Source organism: Apteryx rowi, unplaced genomic scaffold (genome assembly GCF_003343035.1).
Source record: "Apteryx rowi isolate R43461 unplaced genomic scaffold, aptRow1 scaffold_83, whole genome shotgun sequence".
In the NCBI taxonomy this organism is placed as follows: Eukaryota; Metazoa; Chordata; class Aves; order Apterygiformes; family Apterygidae; genus Apteryx; species Apteryx rowi.
In genome coordinates, this window is record NW_020451127.1 from 1,686,081 (window position 1) to 1,709,279 (window position 23,199).

The 23,199-nt window shown below is 43.0% G+C and overlaps 1 protein-coding gene across 1 annotated transcript in view; it reads right to left on the bottom strand.

Annotated features, from left to right (window-relative positions):
- Nucleotides 1-6,858: 6,858 nt before the first annotated feature.
- The window catches only part of TMIE (transmembrane inner ear), a 37,560-nt gene continuing 21,219 nt past the window's right edge, over nucleotides 6,859-23,199 (bottom strand). Inside the window, exons 3-4 of the mRNA XM_026089678.1 lie at nucleotides 11,583-11,732; nucleotides 6,859-7,166 (exon numbers count right to left, since the gene is read on the bottom strand). Of these exons, the coding sequence (XP_025945463.1) occupies nucleotides 6,859-7,166; nucleotides 11,583-11,732 (458 nt within the window). The remainder of the gene's footprint in view (nucleotides 7,167-11,582; nucleotides 11,733-23,199) is intronic.

The following is a 23,199-nucleotide window of genomic DNA, read 5'->3' on the forward strand; positions in this document are numbered from 1 at the left end:
GACTGAGAGAGAAAATGAAAAGGGGAAATGTGTGTTAAGCCCTTTCATTAATAACCAGAAATGCACAACACAAGTGACCCTCAGTGTATGCTCCACCCCATCCATGTATCTGCTGTCCCCAAAGACTCTCCYGGACGGCACATTCCAGCCAGGATGGGACCTGCGCCCTACACAGCAGTTCTGTGCTTCTCCCAGCTTGGTAACTCATCGGACAGAAAGCCACAGAAATTAAATGATTAGCCTCTATTTCTATACACATGGGGCATTGATCCCAGGGTCTGTTTTATGGGCTGGGGAGGGGGCAAATGGGATGGGGACAGGGTGGAGGAAGAGTGTGAGTGTGTTTCGTTTATAAAGTCAAGCCCTGTTCTAGTGAAAATCTAAGTTCCTGTTTCTTTCCCTCTGTATTAGACTCCCTGTCCACTCACAGGAAGTCTTAATAAAGTCTCCAGGGATGTTTAAAATGAATTAAAAAAAAATCATRATCCCCATTGRCATCGGTAAGATACACCACTGTGTRATAGCATGGAGCCAGGGAATATTTGAAGGTCTGTAAAATAAACTCATTAAACYGGTATTCTGAATGCACTGCCTATGGAGGAAACCCCCTCTAAGCTACTTCCTATCTCTTGAGYGGAGAAAAAGATTTGACTGGGATCCGTAGCTGAGCAGTTCTGAGGGTGGGATGGGGGGAGAGCAGTGCTTCACTGTGTAAAAGGGACAAGGAGCAGGAGACAGACCCTCGCTGCAAAATACAGGGCTGGCTTTCTGCTTTCAGAGGTTTTGTTTCAAAACCATCCCTCATAATAATGAGGAACAAGCTGTACAGATMTTTTGGGGTCAGCCACAGACAGGCTTTCCAAGTCCAAGGAGCTGGCAAGAGGTCTTTGAGTGATAGAAATAGCATCAGTTAAAGACCACCACAAAGGGCCTCCATTCTTGAGAGACTGAGCCAGGACCAGCAACCAAAGTGGTTGGAAATGATGGCCCTGAATGGCTGTGGACCCCCGCCAGCAAGCAGGACACACTACAGCGGACCATAAGAACAGGCTGTCTATCCGAAGGCCATCAAAATCCAGCATCTGTCCAGTGTGAGACTATCCAAGGGTTCCTACAGCTCAGCCTCCTCTCTGGGGTGACAGCACACCAAATGCCCAGGGAAGACAATAAGATCAGACCAGACACATAATGATGCTTTTCWATAGGGCTCTCCCCATCTCCAGGTAAAGGGAGACTTTCTCTTCCCCCAAATCAGACTCCAGAAAGCAGTAAGTACAAGCCCAAGGAAAAGCAAATTACAAAAATCTCTTTCTGTCTTCTTTCTTTTTCCCCCTCACTCTCCTTAAAGCAAAGAGTTCCTCCAGGACACTGTATCACCTCTTCAGTTTCTCAGCAGCAGATTTGAAAAGTGAACATGCATTTCTATTGTGTCTTAGAGGGGAGAATTTCTATTGTATACTATGTTTTGACAGGCAGTTTTACAGTAAGAGAAGACAGGGAAGTTCAGGGAGGCTTCATCACTATTATTATAGATCAAATCCCTGGAGCATCTTAAGAAGGAAATGTGCACAAAGCACTGTTTCACAAGATGAGTGCTCAGGTCCCATCCATTGTCCCAGATTTTGCTTGTGACATTAAGCAGATTGCTTTTTGTGTCCCATTTACCCTGGATGACACTTCTCAGTCTGTAGGAGTCCAGACTAAGGGACTCAGTGCATCAGGGACTCAGCAAAGGAAAGAGATGTATTTTATTTAGCTAGAAAAGATTAGGATCATAAGAGTTTCTCAGTTCTGTGTGCAGAAATGTGGGGAGTGCCATGTGAAATGTCATATGAAACTAGAAACAGTAGAGAGTCAGAGTTATTTCACTGTCTGATGCATCTCTGACTCACCTTAGTGCTTTTGGTGTTATAATTCAGGKGGGTGTGCTTAGCTTGTTGGTGTATTTGCATCAAAATGACCTATGATGGTGAAGAACTCCATCTCTGGTCCCTGAAAAATTTTTGGGGTTGTTCCATTTTTATTTTCGGTCACTGGAAGGGCAAACCCGTGATCTGAACATCTCTGCTTTGCTATGGTCCACCTCCRGTTTGGGACTCCACATGTTCCCTGTTTGGAAGGGGGAATCTCCTTTTCTCCCATTCCCAGGGTAGGTCTCATTTGCTCTTCAAGGGTCTAATGAGGCAACATAGATGATCCAATTGCTTTCCTTGCTACATGTCAAAAAGGAGCTGGACACAGTGAGTTTATGTTCTGAGGACAGAGACAAAACACTGTTCATATTAGATCTGTATTATGGAAGCAATAAGAAACCCYAGTTCTAGTCCAGAGTCCCACTGTGTAAGAAAGCATAAAAACAGAACAAAAAGGCCATCTTTTTGCTCAAGAGCCTCTGGTGCTGCTGTAGTTACTCCAGAGAGCTTCATCCTTCAAAGAAAGCTGGAATTTAATGGTGAAAAAATATCATAACATTTCCTAGCAACAGATGCACCTTGTGTGTAGTATCTCCTGGCAGATCAGTGCAAAACTTATCCTATTTTTTTCACTGCTTTTTATTAATATTAAAAGCAAAGCCACTGAGGAAAAGAGAGGGGGATAAATATGCCTGCAGCTTGTCCACAGGCTCCAAAAGAACCAGAAATGAAACCCAATGTCTCCAGCCCCTCCTGTCAGCCTGCTCATCCAGATTCATGATCCTCACAGCAACCCCTTGGGTACATCTAACTCGGCCAACTTAAGCTTTATCCACCAAAGCCAATGACTATTTTCCTGATGGTTCTTGCATCAGTGCTGCCCTTGGGATATTTAAGGTACTGTCAACTGCACTCTTACCTCTATTAACCAGTGGAAGCATAGTATGGGAGAAGGGTGACAGCTCAGGCGGCCAACTGATACCACCAGAGTCTTCTTTAGACTGAAGAAGAATAGATATAACCAAAGCCAAGCTTCATTTAACACCATGAATAAGACAAAACCTCCCAGCAGGGACTACCTTTAAAACCAGYTTCAGATATTACAGAGGAAGAACAGGGTCCCCTCTAGTGGAAAACTATGGAATATATCAGTCAGGAGATCCTGACAGTCCTTCCTCATCCTGATGCTGTAGTATCTGAATTTGTTTCCTGCAATCATCCTTCCCACACACGCACTGCCAAGCYGATCTAATGAAAGAGGAGATATGTCATTACTACCTGGATGCCTGAGCTTYGGGTCTTAAATCCTGCTCTTGGCATCCGAGATTTGTTGTTCCACTTAAGTTTGCTGAGAATTCAGCACATCTCCAGTTGTGTCATTAATGATTCATTTTGCAAAACCTCAGCTGTGGATGTAGTTTTTCCAATGCAATTTCTCCATCTGGTGGGTGTAAGGAGCAGCTCCTGAGCTGCTGCTGGTCAGCGTGCAACACTACAGCAGCAGTGCTTTACACCCACTGGGATCTGGCATTCGGGTTCCACCTGATCACTGTAATATGGCGGAAGCATAGGGAAAACAGCACAACAGTTTTAGAGCCATGCCTACAAATTTAGTTCTCTCCATGCCCACTTCAGTGAGAGGCATTACAACAAGTTTTGTTAGCTAGGATGTTTTCCCGAAAGTCTGCAACYGCCAGTAATGCATTCCCATCATTCYGCCCACACTCCAGTCACTCCAGYGAGTAAGAGACAAGTTCATTTATACCCTCAGGTGTCCCCGGTTTGATCCTTATCAAAGTAGAAACATTTCTTTCAAAATTAACACAATGTTTGTTTCGATGGCTAAGAATGCAAATTAATGTGACACACTGTGTAAGACTTTGAATGTATTTTGTGTCTGATCTTGGCAGAAATGGATTCAAATTTATTGCAAAGGCTTCAGCAGTCCCAGATGAAGCTTTTATTTTATTTTATTTTATTTTATTTTATTTTGGCAGAGAGTCTTTGGGGAAGAAGGTTGAGGAAAAAGCTGTCTTACTCTGTGATTAATGAATCTCTTCTTAATGAAGAAGTGAAGGGACAGATTTTCATCACTGGAGCTTTCAGATCATGTGCCTGTCTGGCCCTCTTCCATCTTACCAAATAGGTACAGATTGAGAAGAGTCAGCATCCATATTCTGTAGATCATAAGTAACATTAGCAGAAGGATAACAGCATCACACCATGCAATATCTTTCCAGTCACAGGACCTGGAAGCAGTCCTTCCTGGCCACATCACAGCTGGATCCCACCCTACAGAAGTTTCACCCATRAAGTGGACTTTACAAGACATAAGCACCCAATCAAACCCTCAAAATATGTGGTGTGCCAGACAGCGAGCTTGTGCAAGCTTGTGCACTTCCAGGGGAGCAGCATCTGTGCACACAGGCAAAGAGTATGGCCTGGTCTGAATGCAATTCTTTTTTTCATTTCTTTTCTTTCTGATGCCCTGCAAAAGAAATAAATTAAACAGGGAGCCAACAGAAGAAAGCATGTAACTGAAATATAGTGACTGACCCATTATGCTTTTTTATATTGGAATCAATGTGCTTTGATCAGCTCTGGCACTAGGAGTCTCTGCAGCTCTCTAAAGTGAAGATGTGTCCATGTGCACTGACACCTCATCAGGTTTGCTCTAAGGCTTTTGCATCACTCTTCTGTGGGTGCTCCTCCGTGCCAGACTTCCCTTTTTATCAGATGAAGCGAAAGCAACATTTGAGAGCAAGAACCTAAAGTGTACAGACTAGGGTGGTGGGACAGCAAGGACCTGAGTGCAGGTGTCAGATGAGGTACAGGGTGATGGAGACAAAGTCAGGGAGCATTGCTCAGAGAGGGATGCTCCTCAGGTCTGGAGTTCAAGAGATTTGGGCTGAAGTCCTGGTTCTGATGCTGATTTATGGTGTGACTCCAGTTAAGTTGCTTAGTCTCTCTTGTTCATGTCAGGTTAAAAGCTCTTTGTTTTCCAGGGTCTGTGTGTTGCAAAGAAGGTGAGATGGGAGTGTGCTGCTTCCGTTGCTCTGCCTTCTCCCAGTCTGAAGAACATAAGGGGCAATTGCAGGAGCTATGAGCCTCTGCACCTGAAAACAGGTCTTGCACTCCTGTCTGGAAGGTGTAATCCCCACTCATCTAATCCACTTTCATCCATTGAAAAATTAGGTGTGGGACTGTGATTCAGGCATTTAAATGTAGGTGTTTACAATGTGCATACTCACATGCATCTTGGGTATCACTGTAGCTGATGGAGATTTAAATCATTTGTCTGCACAAATCACTTGTCTGCACATAGAGTCAGAATTTCTCACCTAGCAGCATCCCTGACTTCTCCAAACTCCTCTAGCATGGCAAATCATCCTTGGAAGCAGTGAACTGCCACCATTCACTCTCTTGGTAAATATTTCTGTGGATTGTGAACATCTCTCCCATCCTTGCTCCCCAAGTCCTTTCACCAGCTCTGGTGCTTTTTGGATGGTCTCATTAACACAGCAGCAAACTCTTTTGGTTTTGCTGGGTTCATTTTCTGCCAGGATGGGATAGGTAGGAGAGGAGAGAGGAAAAAGGCAAGTTGGGCTGAATGAGACCTGTCTTTGCAGTAATCAACTCACTGCACGAGTTGAAACCACAGGGACAGAAAACAGTTGGGTTAACATAAATCTGATTCGTAGGGTAAGCCTCATAGCCTCTACTTGAGATAACTCCCTCTTGACCTCATGGTACAAAGCTGCAGCAGGGCAGGTGCTCAGAGACAGTAAATCCGATGGAGATGACAGAGCTTTAGTCATTATGATAGCTTGCCAATTATTTCCACTTAGCTTGCACGTTTTGCAATTGCCAGCCTAAATACCCGATGTCTGCTGATCTCCAGGCATAAACTGCTGAGGTATTTACAAAACACATTAGCAGAAAAGCTGCTCATGTTAAAGCTACTCTCAAGAATTCTCCAGGAGGTGAGAGAAACAGGAGCTGCACTGAAGTGCGGTAAAAGCTGTGGTTTCAAGACCGCTCGGGAAGAGCAAGTGAGCAAGCACTCGGCCCGGCTCCCCTGAGATGCGGAGTTTCTGCTGGAACAGGCTGAGCATCTTCACATCCCTTTCCTCCCCATGGACTCTCATCATCTGTGGACTTCACTGAAGTGATGATGAAGTGAAGACAGCTACTGTCTGCAGCAGCACAACTGCGATCTACTTTTTTATTCTGTGTGCCTCCTCTTACAGCCTGATTTGTATGTCTTTCATCGGAAAAGAGAAAAGGTGGATAAATCTTCTGGGAAATGCACAGTTCTTTGTCTAAGGAAGGATTTTCCTTCAGCAGTTCAGCGAAAGAGGCAGAAGAGAAAAAAGGAAAGCTTTCTCCCATGTGTCCAAGCCATCGCTCAGAAACCACATTACCTACGACTTAGAAATGCTTTGAGTTCTTCATTCATTGGGCTGTAGCATCCAGAAATTACTTAATGCCTAAAATTATCCATGTGCAAGTCCTATTTAGGAGGAGACGAGTGCTAATTAGTGTTTATCGAAAGCCATGAGGTCCTTAAGAAGAACATATTTTAAATGAACCATGTCCTCTCATTAGTTTAGGTCTTCGTCTCTGTGCGATACAATACTTATCAAAAGTCCTGGTTCTCACTCCAGGCTTCAGTTCGGTTCCAGTTGTTGTTATAACACACAGTAAATTTTATTTACAAGGTTCAGTATAGCCAGGTTTTCCTTTGGTGAAGGGAAAAAAAAACCAAAAACAGTGATACGGTCTTTAAAAGATAATAAATCTGTACATCCAGTGGCACTCAACAGCCTGAATATATGGAGGGAGCATGTCCTATCTGTTCCCTGTGCTTTACCCACAGCAATTTGACAGTGACCTCCCCCACCCCAAGTCAGGTGAAGACTGTCAGCACTGCCTTGTAGCAGGGTCACTTCTTCTTTCCCGGATTTTTGGCATTCCCACCAGCTTTGCCGTTAGTTTTGGCGCTTCCTCCTGACTTTTCTGCTTCAGCTTCTTTTTCACCTTTCTTGCCACCACCTTGTTTCTTGTCACCAGAGCCCTTTTCTCCTTCTTTCTTCTTGGCCCCATCCTTCCCTTCTTTCTTGGATTCTTCTTTCTGGTCCTTTTCACTTTCCTTCTTCTTGGAGTCTTTGGAGCCATCTTTCTTGCCCTGCGCCTTGTCTACTTTTCCAGATACAGTGGGAACTTCTTCTTTTTTTTCTTCTGCCACCTGAGCTGTATGTGAGATGGAAAAAGAAAACAGGAAGGTAATTAACTTAAGGTGATATTAGCCAAGGAGGGAACAAAACTCCTGCTCCCCCCATGCAAATCTTGGACAAAGGAAAAACACTTTTACTGGGACTTTCTCCATACAGAACTTTTGCTCACTGACCAGCAGCTTTTCATAACTTTGTTTTGAGAAGAAAGACTAATGAGATAAAACAGAAATAGTAATTTCAAGAGCTAAGTTGTGGCTCTATAGAGGAAATTGCTTCTATTGGTAGGAGCTGGTTCATGAAGATTATGAGTGTAGTCCATAAGCATTTCCCCAAAATGACATACAGTGTGGAGCTGTCTCCCAGGAGAAGGTACAGAAACATCTCTCATGTAATTCAATACAACCCTGGCCTGTTCTTTTGTTCTTTTTTTGTTCCTTTTTTTTTTTTTTTTTCTGCATGGGGGTGTGTCTCCTCCAGATAAGAGTGGACAGTTGGGATTTTCCTGGGAATCTTTGCTCACAGACAAGCAGAAGATGACTTGCCCTGCAGAGGGCTACAGTATCGGCTCTGCTCATGTCCTGCCCCAGACCTAGATCCTGCTACTGTAATTAATGGCAGCAACATACCACAGGCCTATAGCAACCCGAGTGCAGATTTGGTTCTGTTTTGTTGTGTTTTAACACACAAGCCATAATAGATACAGGACTCTTATAAYGTCTTTACTTAACCCTTCTTGGTTTTCTTGGTGAGAAGAATCACCTTAAAAGTATCACACTGGCTCGGGTGGTAACTTGATAAGGTGTGATCCCTTGGTAAGATGTCTCAACCCTCACCTGGAGCCTCTGCCATCTAATTTGCTTTAGTAGTCCTGTATCTCCCACTCCTATATATTGTTGTAGTGACACTTTCAGATTGCATCAGTGTATTACAGGGGGGGAATCAAACCTGAATTTCTTATGTTTGCCTAAAATATTCCCACAGCCTGCACACTAATATAAAATATCATCCTTTGGTCTTGGAAGCTGGAAATTCATCTGAACATACAAATGGAAGGGCGATAATGCAGACTCTTCCTAACAACTGCAGGGGAAATCCTGACATCTCATATGAGACAAGGAGAAAAAAAAAAAAAAGATTGTATGCTTCCTGGAGAAAAGCAGTAGGAACCGTGTGAACTCCCAGAAAAGTCAGCTGAGGCTGCCTGAGTCCAGAATACACAAAGATCTCCCAGGCCATAGTCCTGGTACTTCTCCACTTAGAGCAGGAGCCAAGTCCTGCTTGTATTTCTCACGCAAAATGGGAGACAGAAATGCATGAAGGAAATTGTACATAATATTTTATACACTGAACCCTAAAATCCATTTTATTTGTGTTCAGAAAAAGGGGTTGCTGTATATGACACTCAAAAAAGCACATGGAGAGCCATTTGGCAGTTGGAATATTCCGTCACAGTTAATGTGGGATAGAGTCAGAAAATGCCAAGAAATGAAAGTATTTAACCATTATAATGTGTTCATCATTAATAGCATTCGACTCAGAAATCTTTAAAGCATTTAATAGTCATTCCGTAACTGAAATTGTTTGTGTCATCTCTCTGGCCTTGACTGCGACTACCAGGGTTTGTCATGGTATAAATATATAAATAGTCAACTGATACATACATYTTATTTCATTAATATGTAAGTCAAGGTGGGTTGCTAAATGCCAGTGGAGTGACATGGCAGATCGTTACACTCTGCACATCTGCAAACAGTAGGACAGAGAAGAGACCCCAAAGTTTGTATACTTTCCGTTGTAAATGCCTGATTCACGAAGTGAAACCCTTTTGAGTACAGCATTCAGACTAATCTCAGAAGGAGGCCAAACCAGTGAGCTTGATCACACAAAGCTTTTGCATCTAACGTTTAGGGGTTAAGGGTCTTCTTTAGAGTCACTGGAGATAAACAAGCACTTTTAAGGCACAATTTACCTATTATAGTTTAGCATCCCCCCTTACCATGAAAGGAGCCACATCCTTGAGAACCTTTTTCTTTTCACTGTGGATAAAAGCAGTCTAGAGAACTAGCTCTGATGCAGATATCTCCATCTATGCATATAGTGTGCTTGTGGATAGATGAATCCTACCCCAGGTATTGGTTCCTTCAGGGTGGCTTGGGAAGACTCTTGTTCTGAGATTTACTTCTCTTTCACAAAGAACTAGGTAGCTTCAGATCACATGTATTCACGAGCCATTAGTCCACATCAGCAGCCACTCAGCAACCTGTTATCCACCAGGCTCCTTCCCTGCAGCATGCCAGACCCATAATTTAAGGTCTCTTGCAAGATCAAAGAGAGTCAGCTACTCAACCCATGCATTTCACGGGGTGGGAGCTTAGGTAGTCTTTATGGTGCAGCTGACTTCTCAAAAACTGCTGTGCTATGGTAGCTTGTTCACGAGTCCGCAATGAAATATTTTACCATTGTCCAATTAAATCCACACCAAAACAGGCAGTTTTTGGATGCAGCCTGTGGGCATATTTGTGGGATGTGAAGGCTGCTTACAGGGGTTCAAAATGTATTAGCCTTCTGGGGCAAAACTACCATCCTCCTTGCCAATTACCTTTTCTGCATCTTTGGGATATTTTCATCATTATTTTATGGTCTTTCCATATGTAATGGCTATGCATGAAGAGGACACAGCAGTAAATGGTTTAATTTGGCTTTCTGCTGTCTACAGGCATGAGCCAGACCTTCACACTCCCTGGAATCCACTGATAGCTGGTCCTTACGGAGGCTGATATTTCATCTTTTGGGCAGGAAATTGAAGGATACAGTACTAAACACTTCCATGTGTGATTGCTCGTACAAGTAAGAGTGTATTAACTAGACCTTTGGATGACTTTTGACTTTGACTTTAAAGTTTAATTTCAACTACTGACTTCCATGGAAGAATTGGAAACGGGACTTGCCCCAGTGTTTTGCACATCTTTAAGGTCTGAACTCAACAAAGCACATTAACATGAGGTTAACCTTAAACCTGTCCAGAGGATCAGCTTGGGGTAAAGTAACTTCTAACAGCTCCAATGACTGCAATAGGTATATGCAAATTATGATCACAAGCTATTCAAGCGACTTAGCAAAAGTTCATTCGAAAGGCTCAGGTTTTGTGGCCCGTCTCTTCAAAGACTCTGTCTGTGTCAGTAATTTAAATAATACCAACTACTAAATGGTACTACTCTAGTGTAAGTACTAGATTGCCTACACTACTGAACTGCGAGAAAGATCTCTGACATGGTATTGGGCTAGGCCAAGTACTACTCTCCCAGGCACAGTTTAAGAGTAGCATGAGTCAGGGATGATTTCCAGCAGGCCATTTGGATACCTACGCTCTGCTTTGTAGGTGAACACAATTTAATAGTATGGGCAAAAGCTTATTCTTGCCATTTGGGTTCAGTTCCTGAGAATGGTCTGGCCATCCTCAGTTTACAGTATAGGTATAGTTAGGTGGCTAGACACCTCTGAAATATTGAGCTATGTGTAAGTGCCTACTGTCAAGCACATATTTCTGTATTTTGCTGGTGAAGGTCTAAATTTTACCAATTATGTTATCTGCCTCTTTCCCCAGTTGCATGACTATAGCATCACTGAGTTAGTGAAAATCCAAGCTGCTATGAAGCTGTAGACCACGGGTCTTTCAGAGCCACAGGAAACAGGAAAAAAAGAGAGAGAGAGAGAGAGATCTTGGTAAAAAGGAATTGAGAAAACAGAGGTGAAGCACAGAAAGGGAACTGAGAAGCAGTGAGTCCAAGGTGTGATGGATCTTGTTGGAAGCCACAGAAAGGAGAAGCCAAAGAGACAGACAGACAGGAAGGCAGTCCCCCTAATTTCCTTGCAGGGCCATTTCATCTTCTTCTTTCACCACAGGCAGAGAGTTGAGAGGTCTGGACTGGACATGACCAGAGAGAGTTGGGAGACTTTCAGTAGAGCCTAGGGTACAGAATCAGGAAAGATGAGTGAGAGGAGAGGAGACCAGTCACAGAAATACTCTTGGTCGTCCCATTAGGCAAGCCATTTATGGGTAATGTGAAACTCTAACAAACCTTTTTCTTCCTACTGACATTCCCCCCAGGAACTGGTGCTTAACATAAATCAGATTCTCAGGAAATTTTAAACATGAGCTTCAAAGGAGTGACCCTGATTTGTGCCGGTGGAAAAACTAGCTCTTTTATTTAAATGACCATGCCTGCTGCCACAAATTTTCCAGGTTCAGAACAGTGCATGAAAATGGGAGGAGTTTACTGAATCTGTCCCATGGCAAAATCTTCATGATTGTGCCAAGGGAGCCATTGTGATTTATAACTAAGGGAAGACCTAGCTCTTTGCATTCATGCATATGTAAAGCAACCCCAAAGAGGAGATGTTTTTTATGTGTAGGTGTGAACACGGGATGTACCTCCAGGGATCTCTGTCAGCTCGTTGAGTGGTGGCACGGTTTCCAGTTTGTCTGCGTACGTCTTGGCTGCTTGCCGTTGAGCGTATCGTGCCTCTATTTCTTTCTTTGTCCGGGGAATCCGGCACTTGAAGATACAGCACAGGGTGATAACTGGGAAAGCAGAGAGAAAAACAAGGGCACTCAGTGTAGATCAGCAGAGCTCTGTTTAGCGCAGGCTGGCCCCATCAATTTCAGTGAAGTTTCCTCAAGTGGGAGCTGTTTACATTAGTGGAAGTAGCTGGCTGAGCGATATGGTCACACAGCTTGAAGCAACTGCGTTACCCAAAGATAAAGAAATATTGTTCTTCAGCTGAGCTGTGGTGATGGACTGGGCATGTGCTCCCCACCAAATACGATGTAAAATGTTCACTTAAAACCATACACACCACTACTGCACCTAAGTACAACGCAGTCATTAGTTTTATTTTCATGACCACCCTGTAGATTTGTGAAGTATCATCCTACTTTACAAGGTGGGGGAAAGGGTATAAAAGCGCTAAGAGCATAAATTCACTATCACTTTGGAAATGACAGCAGCAACTGAGATGTTACTATCATCCTTCAGCAGTGTGTTATCACTGTTACCAGCTGGAGGTTCCTGAAACCACATTTTAGCCATCCATTTTTGTGTCAGGTAGGCCGTGGGGTTGTGGACCTCCACCTGACAAAAGTGATGAGGAACTGGGGACGGTAGTGTTGTCAACCCCTCAAATTAGATCTAGAACAACAGCTCAGTCTATGCCTTAATTGACTTTCATCCAAATCCATTTTGGGCATGCCAAGAATTGAATCCAGAGCTCCTAAATCCCAACTTCATGTTCTCACTGTTCCATCATGCTTCTTTCCAAGCTCTATGCTTCTTTTCACGACTTAAGGATGCAGCTCATGCCTTTACACCTAGTAAAATATATTTTCCCTTCATGTTTAAACCCATACATTTCTTCAGAATTTCCATCTGTAAATCTAATCATGATTTAGACAATTCATCATAATGAATTAGCTATTGATTGGTTGCTTAGATTATATGAATTCACAGGCTTGATCAGATCACTGGTTCATCCACCTACCACCACCGACAACAACAAAGCTGCAGCTTCAGGGAAAAGGGCAATGAAGCTGTGAAATGGATAATCATAAAATTAGCTGGTCCATAGGTTACTAACACATGTCAGGAAGCATGAGATCTCATAATTTTTATGAACTTTTGAGTTGCTTTTTCCTCCTTCAATCCTTTTTCTCTTGCATCCTTAAAAAATTTAGGGGATTCTTCTAAATAAAAGCATAGCTTTCAAATCTAGTTAAGTTCTTAGCCTCATTTATATACCTTGTGGAAATGGGTTCTGCATGAAGATATGTCATATGACCAGTTTTCCATGTTCTGTCTTTTATTTTAACTGGCGGTCCCCCACCCTGTATCAACGCTATGAGAAAGGAGCATGTGTCCAATTTTCTCTACACCTCATCAGTTGAGTCAGCTCCCCTGGCTTTATATCACCATGAGTGACGTATCAGACCTTTGAGACTAATTCAAGGAAAAGAGAGAAATAATCTGTACATTTGTTTCCAAGAGTGAGCATTTCTCATTAACTAGGAGTAAAAGCACTTTTGCAGAGGACCTGCACAACACCGGCACCTAGATCTTTTGGTGGTGTAAATATTCTTCCCTAAACCAGTTTGTTTTTTATCCATCCAGCCTCTCCTAAGAAAAGGGGGATCGTGTTAGCCAGGAGCAAGCTCTGCATGACCCCTTCATACCCTGCCTCCCCAAAGAAAAGGAAAGTAGAACTTTTCTTAGTGTTTTAATCAAAATTGGTGTAGTGTTACCAAACAAAACGTAGCAGCTCCTCTATCCCTTTGCTGAGTTTTGCTGCCAAAATATATTTCTCTCCTTAAGCAGTTTGCTGCAGAGGTGTGGTAGTGGAATCACACACAAGGCAGCCTAAAAGTCACAACAGGACGAGACACTTGAAGCTGAAGTGAATTGCCTAAAACAGGATGAAATTGTAACAACTTGTAATTGGGGAAGCAATCAAGATGCTTTTATCCTTGCTGTTCTACGAGGATCAGCAACAAGCTGGGGGTAATGGAGCTTTTACTTGTCTCGCTAAAGGAAAGTGAAATGTCCATATGGCACTACTGGCAGCACAATATTGGCAGCTGGTAGGTGGGTAATGTGCCACATCTGGAAAGCGCATGGCTGGCTCTGCCCTGCTGTTCGGTGCAGCAGTATTTCACTGTGCACCTGCCCACAAAACCTGCTACATCGCAGACAGATAGCAGAGACCTCTTCAGCCTGGGAGGAAAAAATAATAATAAAAAAAATCCAGCAGCTGGACTTGGAATCAAGCTAAGGTCAGAATAGAAATAAGTATACATTTTTAATGGAGAAAATAAGCAGAGAAATGACTTATCTGGGGAATGAGGTACGTGTTTTATCTCTAACCACTTTTAAATCAAGTTCTATTGTTTTTTCTAAAAGCACTCTGGAACTCAGCTAAGCAGGGAAATCCTCTGCTTATATGGGAGAAAAAATCAGGAAAATTAGCACCACCTTTCCTGTGGATTGATAAATGATGAAACTGTCAGCTTTCAAGCAAAACGGGGTTAATCAATGTCCTTGAAAGTCAAGGAGAAGATGCCCTCTAATATCACAGTAGTTGGCTTAGCCCTGGGGGAGGGAGCAGGGGCTGTTGTATCTCTTGCACCTATATTTCTTTTCTACTACTAAAGACAAAAATGGTAGTTGCTACATGAACTCATAAGCTGGGCTCTCTGTTTAACTTTTGAATAGAGATGAAGTGGTGCACTGCGGTACTGGGGACTTATGTTGTCTTTGGATGTGAAATGATTCATAATCAGCCCCTGGAGCAAGAGGATTATGTGAAAATAATAGAGTACCATTCCTATTTCCAACCCTACTGCAAGCTATGTTTAGTGCATAGCTTGATCCACGAAGAGAGCTAAGTATTAGACCAAGTGCTATTACCTTGTAAAAGAATAGGCAAGTGAATGAGATTTTGGTGCAGGAGCTTTAGGCCACTGAAACCGGTGAAAGGAACGATCATATCATTGCTAGTGGGGAGCTGCTGGCTGCTGGATTCCTTTGCTTTTCAGACCATTTCATATGCAGGAGACAGTGTGGGTGGAATTCATCTGCACGGCTTTCTGTGTTGAATAGTTAGAGATTAGAGTCTCAGCCATTCTCTCCCAGCTCCCTTTACCACTGACAGAGAGAATGAGGCATCTCTACAGGGTGATTAATCTCATTTTAAGACAGACATTTAAGATAGGTCAGATAAATCATTCGCTGCAGCTGCGTTTCTTCCCATTAGCTACAAAGAGTGCCTAAAATGACCAGCCTGACACATGTGGGAGAGCCATGATCCCCTGCAGCAAGAGCCAGAGGCTGGACAATGTATTGTGGGGCTGCCCAAATGTCCCTAGATATCTATATTTAGGCATGCAGATTGTTCCCTTAGTTAGAACAGGTGAATCTCCTCTATTGGAAGTTGAGAATGAAATGTTTGTTGCCTGTTAGAAGATGTTTGGATCTGTCCTGCCAGCATTTATGTTGTGCCCTGCTTCAGAGCACTGAGATGTTATGTTTGCTCTACTGATAATTTATCCATCAAGCGAACCAGAGAGCAAAGCAAGGTAACCCATGTTGCTTCCTAGGCCTTTGTTAATGCCAGCCTTAACATTACCTTCCACTGGAAGAGTAGAGCTTTTTCCATTTTGAAGACAACCTGGGAAATTTAAAGTATTTGTTAAGGGCCCTGAGCACATCTTCACCATCACCACCCTTACAGGGGTTTGGCTACCTGGGCTCAGGGCCACATTAGAGATGACGTAGCTGGTGGCCTTCAAAGAGTTAGAAGAAGCTTCAGCGGAGGCTCCCCGCTCCATCACTTGGGAACGACTTTAAGCTGGTGCTATCGTGTTTGGTGCCCACCTGAGCCACACTGCAGTGGTGTTGCAGCTGTGCCCGTGCCTGGCCCCATATCTGGTTGTTGCACACCCTGACGCATGGACGTGACTTCACGGCTGGGCCTGCCTCGTCACTATGGACTTGCCTGGCAATCCCTGGGATGCATTTGACCCCAGTTTCTGTCTCTACACCTGAGCCTGACCCTGACTTGCCAACCTGATTACCTGGCTTTACCTCAGACCTGCCTCATCACCGTGGACTTGTCTGGTGATCTTGGCTGAACCTGGCTACAGTCACTGGAACTGTTCTGTCTGCTTTTGCCCTTGTTGAGGACACGGCCTCTGCCATCCTTGCCACCATGCTCGGGTCCCGGCTCCCCTTCCCWTAGGGAGCAGCCTGCCCTTGCTGCCCCCTGACAGGGTTAATGCAATGCATTTCCTTCCCTGGAGAAACGATGCTGCCATTTTTCAGGGATGCAGACTACGGATCCAAAGGTCCGCACTTAGCCTTCATGTGAGGATTGTTATTTAAAAATATCCATTCCCATATAAGAACAGATCTAGAATTGGACCATACTGTCTTCTCTGAGAGTTAAACATCAAATCAACCCCCTTCCACAAGTTTAGGACACTACCAGTTATCAGCTGAGCCATGTTAACTGATGGGCCCATGTTCTCAGGCTAGCAGAATTATGAAATAAAACCAGACAGTTAAAACATTCATGGGGGTTATATATACAATGAAAGTAGTTTAAACCAAAAGTTTTTGTTTGAGGTACAATCGTGTACAGGAATATTAACTACAACTCAGTCAAGTGGTGACGAACTGATCATTTTTGATTCTGGGTCCATAGGATGAAGTATTTGTGGGACCAGTTTGCTTGGATGTTACTTTAGAATTAGCTGTTATGCCTCTCTTCTGGCAGAGAGATGACCTGACTTCAAGTCTTGAATATTTATTTTATATTAAATATTCACCAGATCTCTTATTCCCTGGTGAGTGCTTTAATCTTGCTGTTATCAAACAATATTTAGTCTCATTCTCTCATGCTGTGGCTCTCCTTTTCCTTTCCAGTATTTCAACTTTCGTTTTGATCATTGAGAAGGCTTCTAAAATGCAGCCTAAACTATTACCTTAATGCTTGTCTGACACTGCAGGGAGCTTAAAGCAATCTCCCTAAGATGCATCACTGCCCCATTAGCACCATGGAAGAGCCATAAAGATAAGCAATATCGAGAACTGAAATGGTGACATTATTCTTGGTTTCTCTGCTCATCAAACTACATAAGGCAGAAGAAGAAACTTCCTGGGCTAGAAAATGTAGTGGGATTATTTGCATTTCTCTCCTTTTTTCTCACCTCCTCTGTATTAAGAATATATGGCCTTGTGATACTGTGATAACAAGCATCTTCCATTAAATGCACAACTAAAATCTAAGTCTTGTCTTTTTTATTAACATGCTGTGGATTGTTTTGCTGTTTAGCTTCTCAAAATCACTTTCTCACCTTTTTTCCTTTTCAATTCCCTGACTTACAAGGTTGAGCTCAGCCATCTATTCTGAAGGAACATTTATATTTTAAATTAAAAGTCAGGCCTGATGCTACACATGGTGTTCTCTTTCCACACTGAAGAGTCAAAGTTACAAGATGGCAAATCATTTTTCATTGCTTCTGCCAGGCCGATCATTTGAAATGTAATTTTTCAACTAGGAAACAAATAATTTGTGAACCTTTATGAAATGGGATTTTGAAAGCAGTCAACTTTTTGCCATCTATGGTGACAAAAGAAATATTATAATTGATACGTTTATCTTCCTTCAGCAAATACTAAAAAATTCTGACTTGAGAAATAATAAGGAACTTGGAGACTTGTTCCTTTCTGGATTTTTAACATGTTTTTGTTATTTTTATATCTTCCTAATATCCATATGCAATATTGCAAATGGTTGAGGACCTGAGAAATGGCACCATAAAAACTGTAATTTGAAAACATCACCTGAAGTACAGGCTTGGAACAAAAGTTAAATACATAATTGCCACCAAAACCAATTAGATGCCTATGACTAAATAAGGACTGTATGTATGTATACTCTAGCTAGCTTAAACTAAAATATTTTGTTTTTTAATTGGGGAGAGCTAAGAGCATACACATAAGACTGTGAGTAGCTATACTGGCTTAAACCAAATATACATGTGGCCAAGTTACCCTGTTCATGGTCTCTATTCTCTTCTCACTAAAGCCAATTTAGCTCATCAGCTGTAACACAGTTGCTTCTGATTTAACTGGAGAGTAAATTTAAAAAGCAGAAGGACTTGGCTCTCTTAGGAGCTGGGAAAGATATAAATGAAACATCTTCTCCAGGGTCTGTTTGGTCTAATTCAGCAGTGCTATGATTGAGAACTGAACAGTTCCATAAACTGAATGGAAATTGGTTGCAATACACAGTAGGTTTGCTTCCTTTGAAGCTGAAAAAAACCACAGTCTGGCAATGAAGCATTTAATTAACATTTAGCAAAGTAGCCTGTGCTCCTCTGAGTTAATTAGGCAGCCATTCCATTGTTAATAATGCAAGCAATTAATGCAGATGTATTCAATGGCAAGTTAACTGCAGCACTTGTGTGTAAATGCTCTTTGAGAAGCCTGGAGAGCTTCTTGCTGTATGAGTAGGAAGTTGTTTTTAAGGAATGGGTTAGCGTATTTTAGGCAGTCCAAACAACTCACAGTGGTGTTAACAATAGATTAGTCATGATAGCGCAAAGTTCAATAAGAACTATTAAAGTCTTAAATAAAACTAGTCAGTGCTTGGGTGGCTGCTTGTCGGACTGGTCCATCCTGAGCGCTCAGCTGCTGTGACCGTGCTGCTACGAGTGCCTGAACCATCCCACTTAAAGATGCCACAGCAGCTACCAAAGCTCCTGCTGAGCTCCATGTGTCTCGGAGAGGGTCCCTGAACCCATGGTCCAGTAGAGTGAGGCTTTCCCTCTAAAGGGTATGCAATGCTTCGACGTGGTGACCCAGTTTGGGGTTCAGATGACAGAAAGGGAGACTCAGGAACTGCTTTCTTCTAGAAAAGAGAGTGAGGCACAGATGGTGAAAACATCAGTTTTTTAAAATCCAGGTAGGAGATGGATTAGATGCCCTCTCAAGATCTTCTTCAGCCCTGTGTCTTTTTCCACTCTGTTACATACAGCTCTTTCAAGGAAAATCTACTGCTTTGATTAGGTACTAATTTCCCAGCAAGCAAAACTAGAAGCCAAAGAACAAGGACTTTTACATTGCAGTTACAATATGACTTCAAGCAAAACATGTTTTTAAACATGTGCACCTTTGCAAAACGCCCTGAGGATATTCTGAAAGGACTGCTGCAAGGGGCCAAGGCTGCTCTAATATTTGCTCAGCCGTCAAGCTTAACTACACCGCTACATGTGATATTTTCCTGGTGTCTGGAAATGAATGCTTGTCTGCACCATTAGATCACATCATCTGACCTCCTTGCACATCACAAGTTACTATGTTTAATTAGGGCCTCAGTGAAATAACTTGTGTTGGATTGAATCCTGCATTACTCTGGGGAAAGGTGGAGAATGTGGCAGTGCTAAATCACTCTCCCTGCCACATTTATTTCTCAAATTCTCATTTGAATTGACCTGATTTTGATTTCCAGACTCTGCTTTTATATCTACCCATTAGCCTGAAGAGACCTTTAGTATTTTTTTTTTCCTTCTAAAGTCCTTCAACGCTGCAATCAAGTGGCCTTTTGATCTTCTTTCTGACAAGCTAAACAGACTGCGTTCAGGGAGAGGCCTGCTGGAAGACCTTCAGTGCCTCCAGGCATTGAATAGAGGTGAAGGTTTTTTTGACTTTTTTTTCTACAAGCCCTGAATTTTTCAGCATTTGTTTTAATACATAGGCACAAGCATCTCACCAGGACAGCAGACAGAGGTGAAAAGACCTTCCTCTGTCTCACCTACCCTGGTAATACATCCAAATAGCTCTTTGTTGCAGCATCACCCTGAATGGGTTTGTTTAACTGTTTGTCCACTGTGCTCTGAAGATATTTTTCAGGCACTGAAAGTCCATTTATTCTGTATTCCTTGCTTCCACCTGTATTCACTGTATTCTTGTTTCAGTAGACTCAGCTAACTCTCCCCGTCTGGCTCCTTCCAACCCTCTTCCCACCCTCCTGTCTACTGGCAAGGAGGAGGACAGCTTTAACAGCAGCCTTTTTGTATTTATTTTGAGCTCACTGGTGAAAATGGGTAGAAATGGGTAGTCACTGGGGGCTCCCTGTCCCATCTGTGTAGATCCAGTCAGGGTAGTCAGTGTGCTTGAGGGCACAGTTCATCTCATCCTAAAGTAAACATCTAAAACAGATTAATTTTCCCAATTTTTCTTTCCACTGGTCGCTAGAGATGTCTAACCCGAAGGTGTCTTAGATGGTTGAGAGGAATCCTGGTGACAACGTCAACATTAGACACTGTTGCTGGTGATCTGAGCTATTAATTAACAAAAGCCCTTAATTAACAAAGCTGCTGATATCTTAAACTTTCTGTCTCTTTCTTGGGGGTCCTTTACACCCGGCAGAGTAACTTCAGAAGTTAAGTGGAGAGCTCTCTCTAACCTTCTTGCAGGGATGGCATTTACCATCCCAGGGTGTAAGAGATGTGGGACTGAATCTTCTCCATTGTGTCCATGCAAGGAGAGGATCTGTCACAAATAGGAGCCAATACTGCAACCGTGTGAGGCAGGATCTAAGAATGATTCTTTTGTCTAACAAGGAAAGATGCCTGTTGTCAGGCATTTATTCAAAACATAGTCAACAAGCCGAGCCTGTCTTTTCTGTCAAACTAGAGCTAGGAACAAAACCCAGGATCCCTACACCTGCAGCTCACCTAGTGACTTGGGTAGATTAGAACCAGACTGGGATCCAATCTCTGCAGTTCAGACCTGTCTCCTCACTCTCACACACATGCACAAACTTTGTGTAGTCCTACATTTACACGCAGATCCTAACTCATAATTAATTGCAAAGAATATATGTCTGCTACCTACATTAATTTTCATCAGCTGAGGAGCAGGTTATTGGATGTTATTTACCCCGTCTCAAGAATTAGCAAAATCCTTACGTTCTTTAGGTTTATGTTAATTGGATTTTGCATGAGATAGTGGCTTTTTACTGATTCTCCACACCAGATAGAGATAATGCCCAGGTGAGTCCAAGCATGAAATTGCACATGAAAGGCGAATGAGACTAAAATTTATGAGGGTCTATTGAAATGATAACAAGTGCAATAGTAAATCAGAACTTGAACAGTTAATCAAGTGGTGAATGGAGTTTGTCCAGGAAGGCTGCAAATCTGACTTCACTTTCAGATCCATGAAGCCATTCCCTGCAAGACATTCATTGTCCCATGCAGCTCTCAAGCCTGTACACATGCACCTCATGCACTGCAATACGGTAAGGCAACCTTTCCTCACAACCCCCATCTGTGACTCCACAGTCTGCATGTGCACAAATCTGGATCCCTATTGCCTTGGGCACATATGGTCACTGAGCAAGAGGGAGGATGAGGCAACAGGCCAGGCTTCCAGCTGGTGGGGAAACCCACACGAAGGAGCTGTGCTGAAGACATCTGCCCCTGCTATAGTCCAATATACCTGTCCTTCCCCTTGCAGGCTCCAGACACAGCCCTCTCCATGTAACTGGAAAGCTGCCACATTCAAGAGAAGACACTGCTGGCCAGCGGCGTCTCCAATTCTTTTTAGCTGTTGGAGGTCACAGCAGCAAATTTTGTAGTTGACCTGAGTGTGTTTACATGTGGGTGGGTGTGTTGATGTGCATAACAGTGGAAGCTACAGATAACATTATTGTATAAAACGAGAACAGCATAGGCTATTTATTATCAAGATAATAAGACAAGACTATTTAGTTGTTACTCATCAGAATACAAAAAAATGGCCATTGCTTTGTAAAGGACCTTGTCACTTTCTCCTAAACATCCCTTTTTGTTCTCAGCTTGAGGTGCATATGCTGGTGGCTACAAGTTTGGGAACTTGGGCTATTATCCAGGCATGCAAATGCACAACAACTCTGAAAGACATTCAAACATTAATAGAAAAGGCCCTAAGAAAACTTATTGCATTTGGTAACAAGATTTTGTGTGGCACCTTGGTCTCAGGACAAAATGGGGCTTAAGCTGTTTTCCCCATGATAAGAACCACCCCTTGTCTCATGACTTATCCATTTGGACAAGGGACAGTACCTCCTCCCCTTGTGTTCATATCTGCATGTACTATTCTGTGCACCCTGATGAGTGTTTCTCATATGCTAGGCAAGATGTCATCTTCTTTGCTGCTGGTGATGCAGCATTTGAAGATATATAACCAAAGCCTCTGTCAGAATCAGCATGTGAAGCACCCCTGAGCCAGTCTCCATCACCTGCATTTCACTGGAAATTCTGCACATTAGTGGAAACATCTGTCTAGTTTTGCCATCCAAAAAGTAATGGTTATTTAATGATGTAAGTCTTCTGCTTGGTATTTGCACTTCAACACCAGCATCAAGAAGGTAAACAAAACCTCTAACACTTCAGATTAAACAAGTTGAATGCAATTAACAGAATGCAGTTCAACAGCTTTGCTGATGCCTGTTAAATAATACTTGTTTCCTAGGAACCTGTTTGTTCAATGTGAGCCTCACCTGTGCCCTCACACTATTTTATACTCCTCTTGAACCAGGTTCATGGGAAGGACTCAGTTTACACGGGGAAACATGCAAAAGTCTTGCTTCTGTCAGTCCTAAGCATTGCTCCTCAGGGCAGACCTGGTTCTTCAAGCTTTCGTGCCTCAGGCTATGTATCAGAAAAGAATCACTGCTGCTCTTGGTTGGGGCTCCGTGTTACCATTTGACTGGCATGGGTGAGAATGGGAAAGTGTCTCTAGTAAGTCTTGCAGAAGGACACAAATGCAGTAAAAAAGAGATCGGAACTGGGCCTCCTACTTTTGCAATAAGCTTCTGCTTTAGCTCACTGTCCTGTCACTGCTCGTCCAGGTAAGCCCTAGTCCCCGGTAGCACTAAGCCTGCTGAAGACTACATGCCCTTGTGAGCAAACCTATTTCCATGGTCCCAGAGCTGTTCTGATGACAGTGATGCCACTAAAACACCAACCCTGAATAATACTGATGAATTAAAGGTCCCTCACCCATGGAGATAAGGTGATCTAGTGCACACCCTAAACTTAGAAAGCTCAGCGGTTCTTTGGCATGATAATCAGGTACCTTTCACAGCCAGCTCAGACTTCAGCTTGAGCAGAGCACAAAGCATGAATCCACACTTGGAGAGCTGCAATGGTATGTGATAACAGCTCTGCTGCCACCCCACCCCTCAGAGAAGGTTCCTGCCAGAAGTCCCTTAGACCATCCTAACTTCTCCCTCACACTGTCTCTTCAACTGTGTAAGGATTCAAAGCCAGATGATAAGAGGTCTCTCCCTGCCCATGGTACCTGAAATACAGCTGGTTGAAGGTCTACATCTGGCTGGCACAATACAGGTGAAGGTGGACTTTGGGAAGGAGCTGAAGGGCACTACTTCCTATTCGTAGCACTGTCCCTGCTTCCAGGTTCCTCTTCATGCCCTCTCCCTTCTACTTA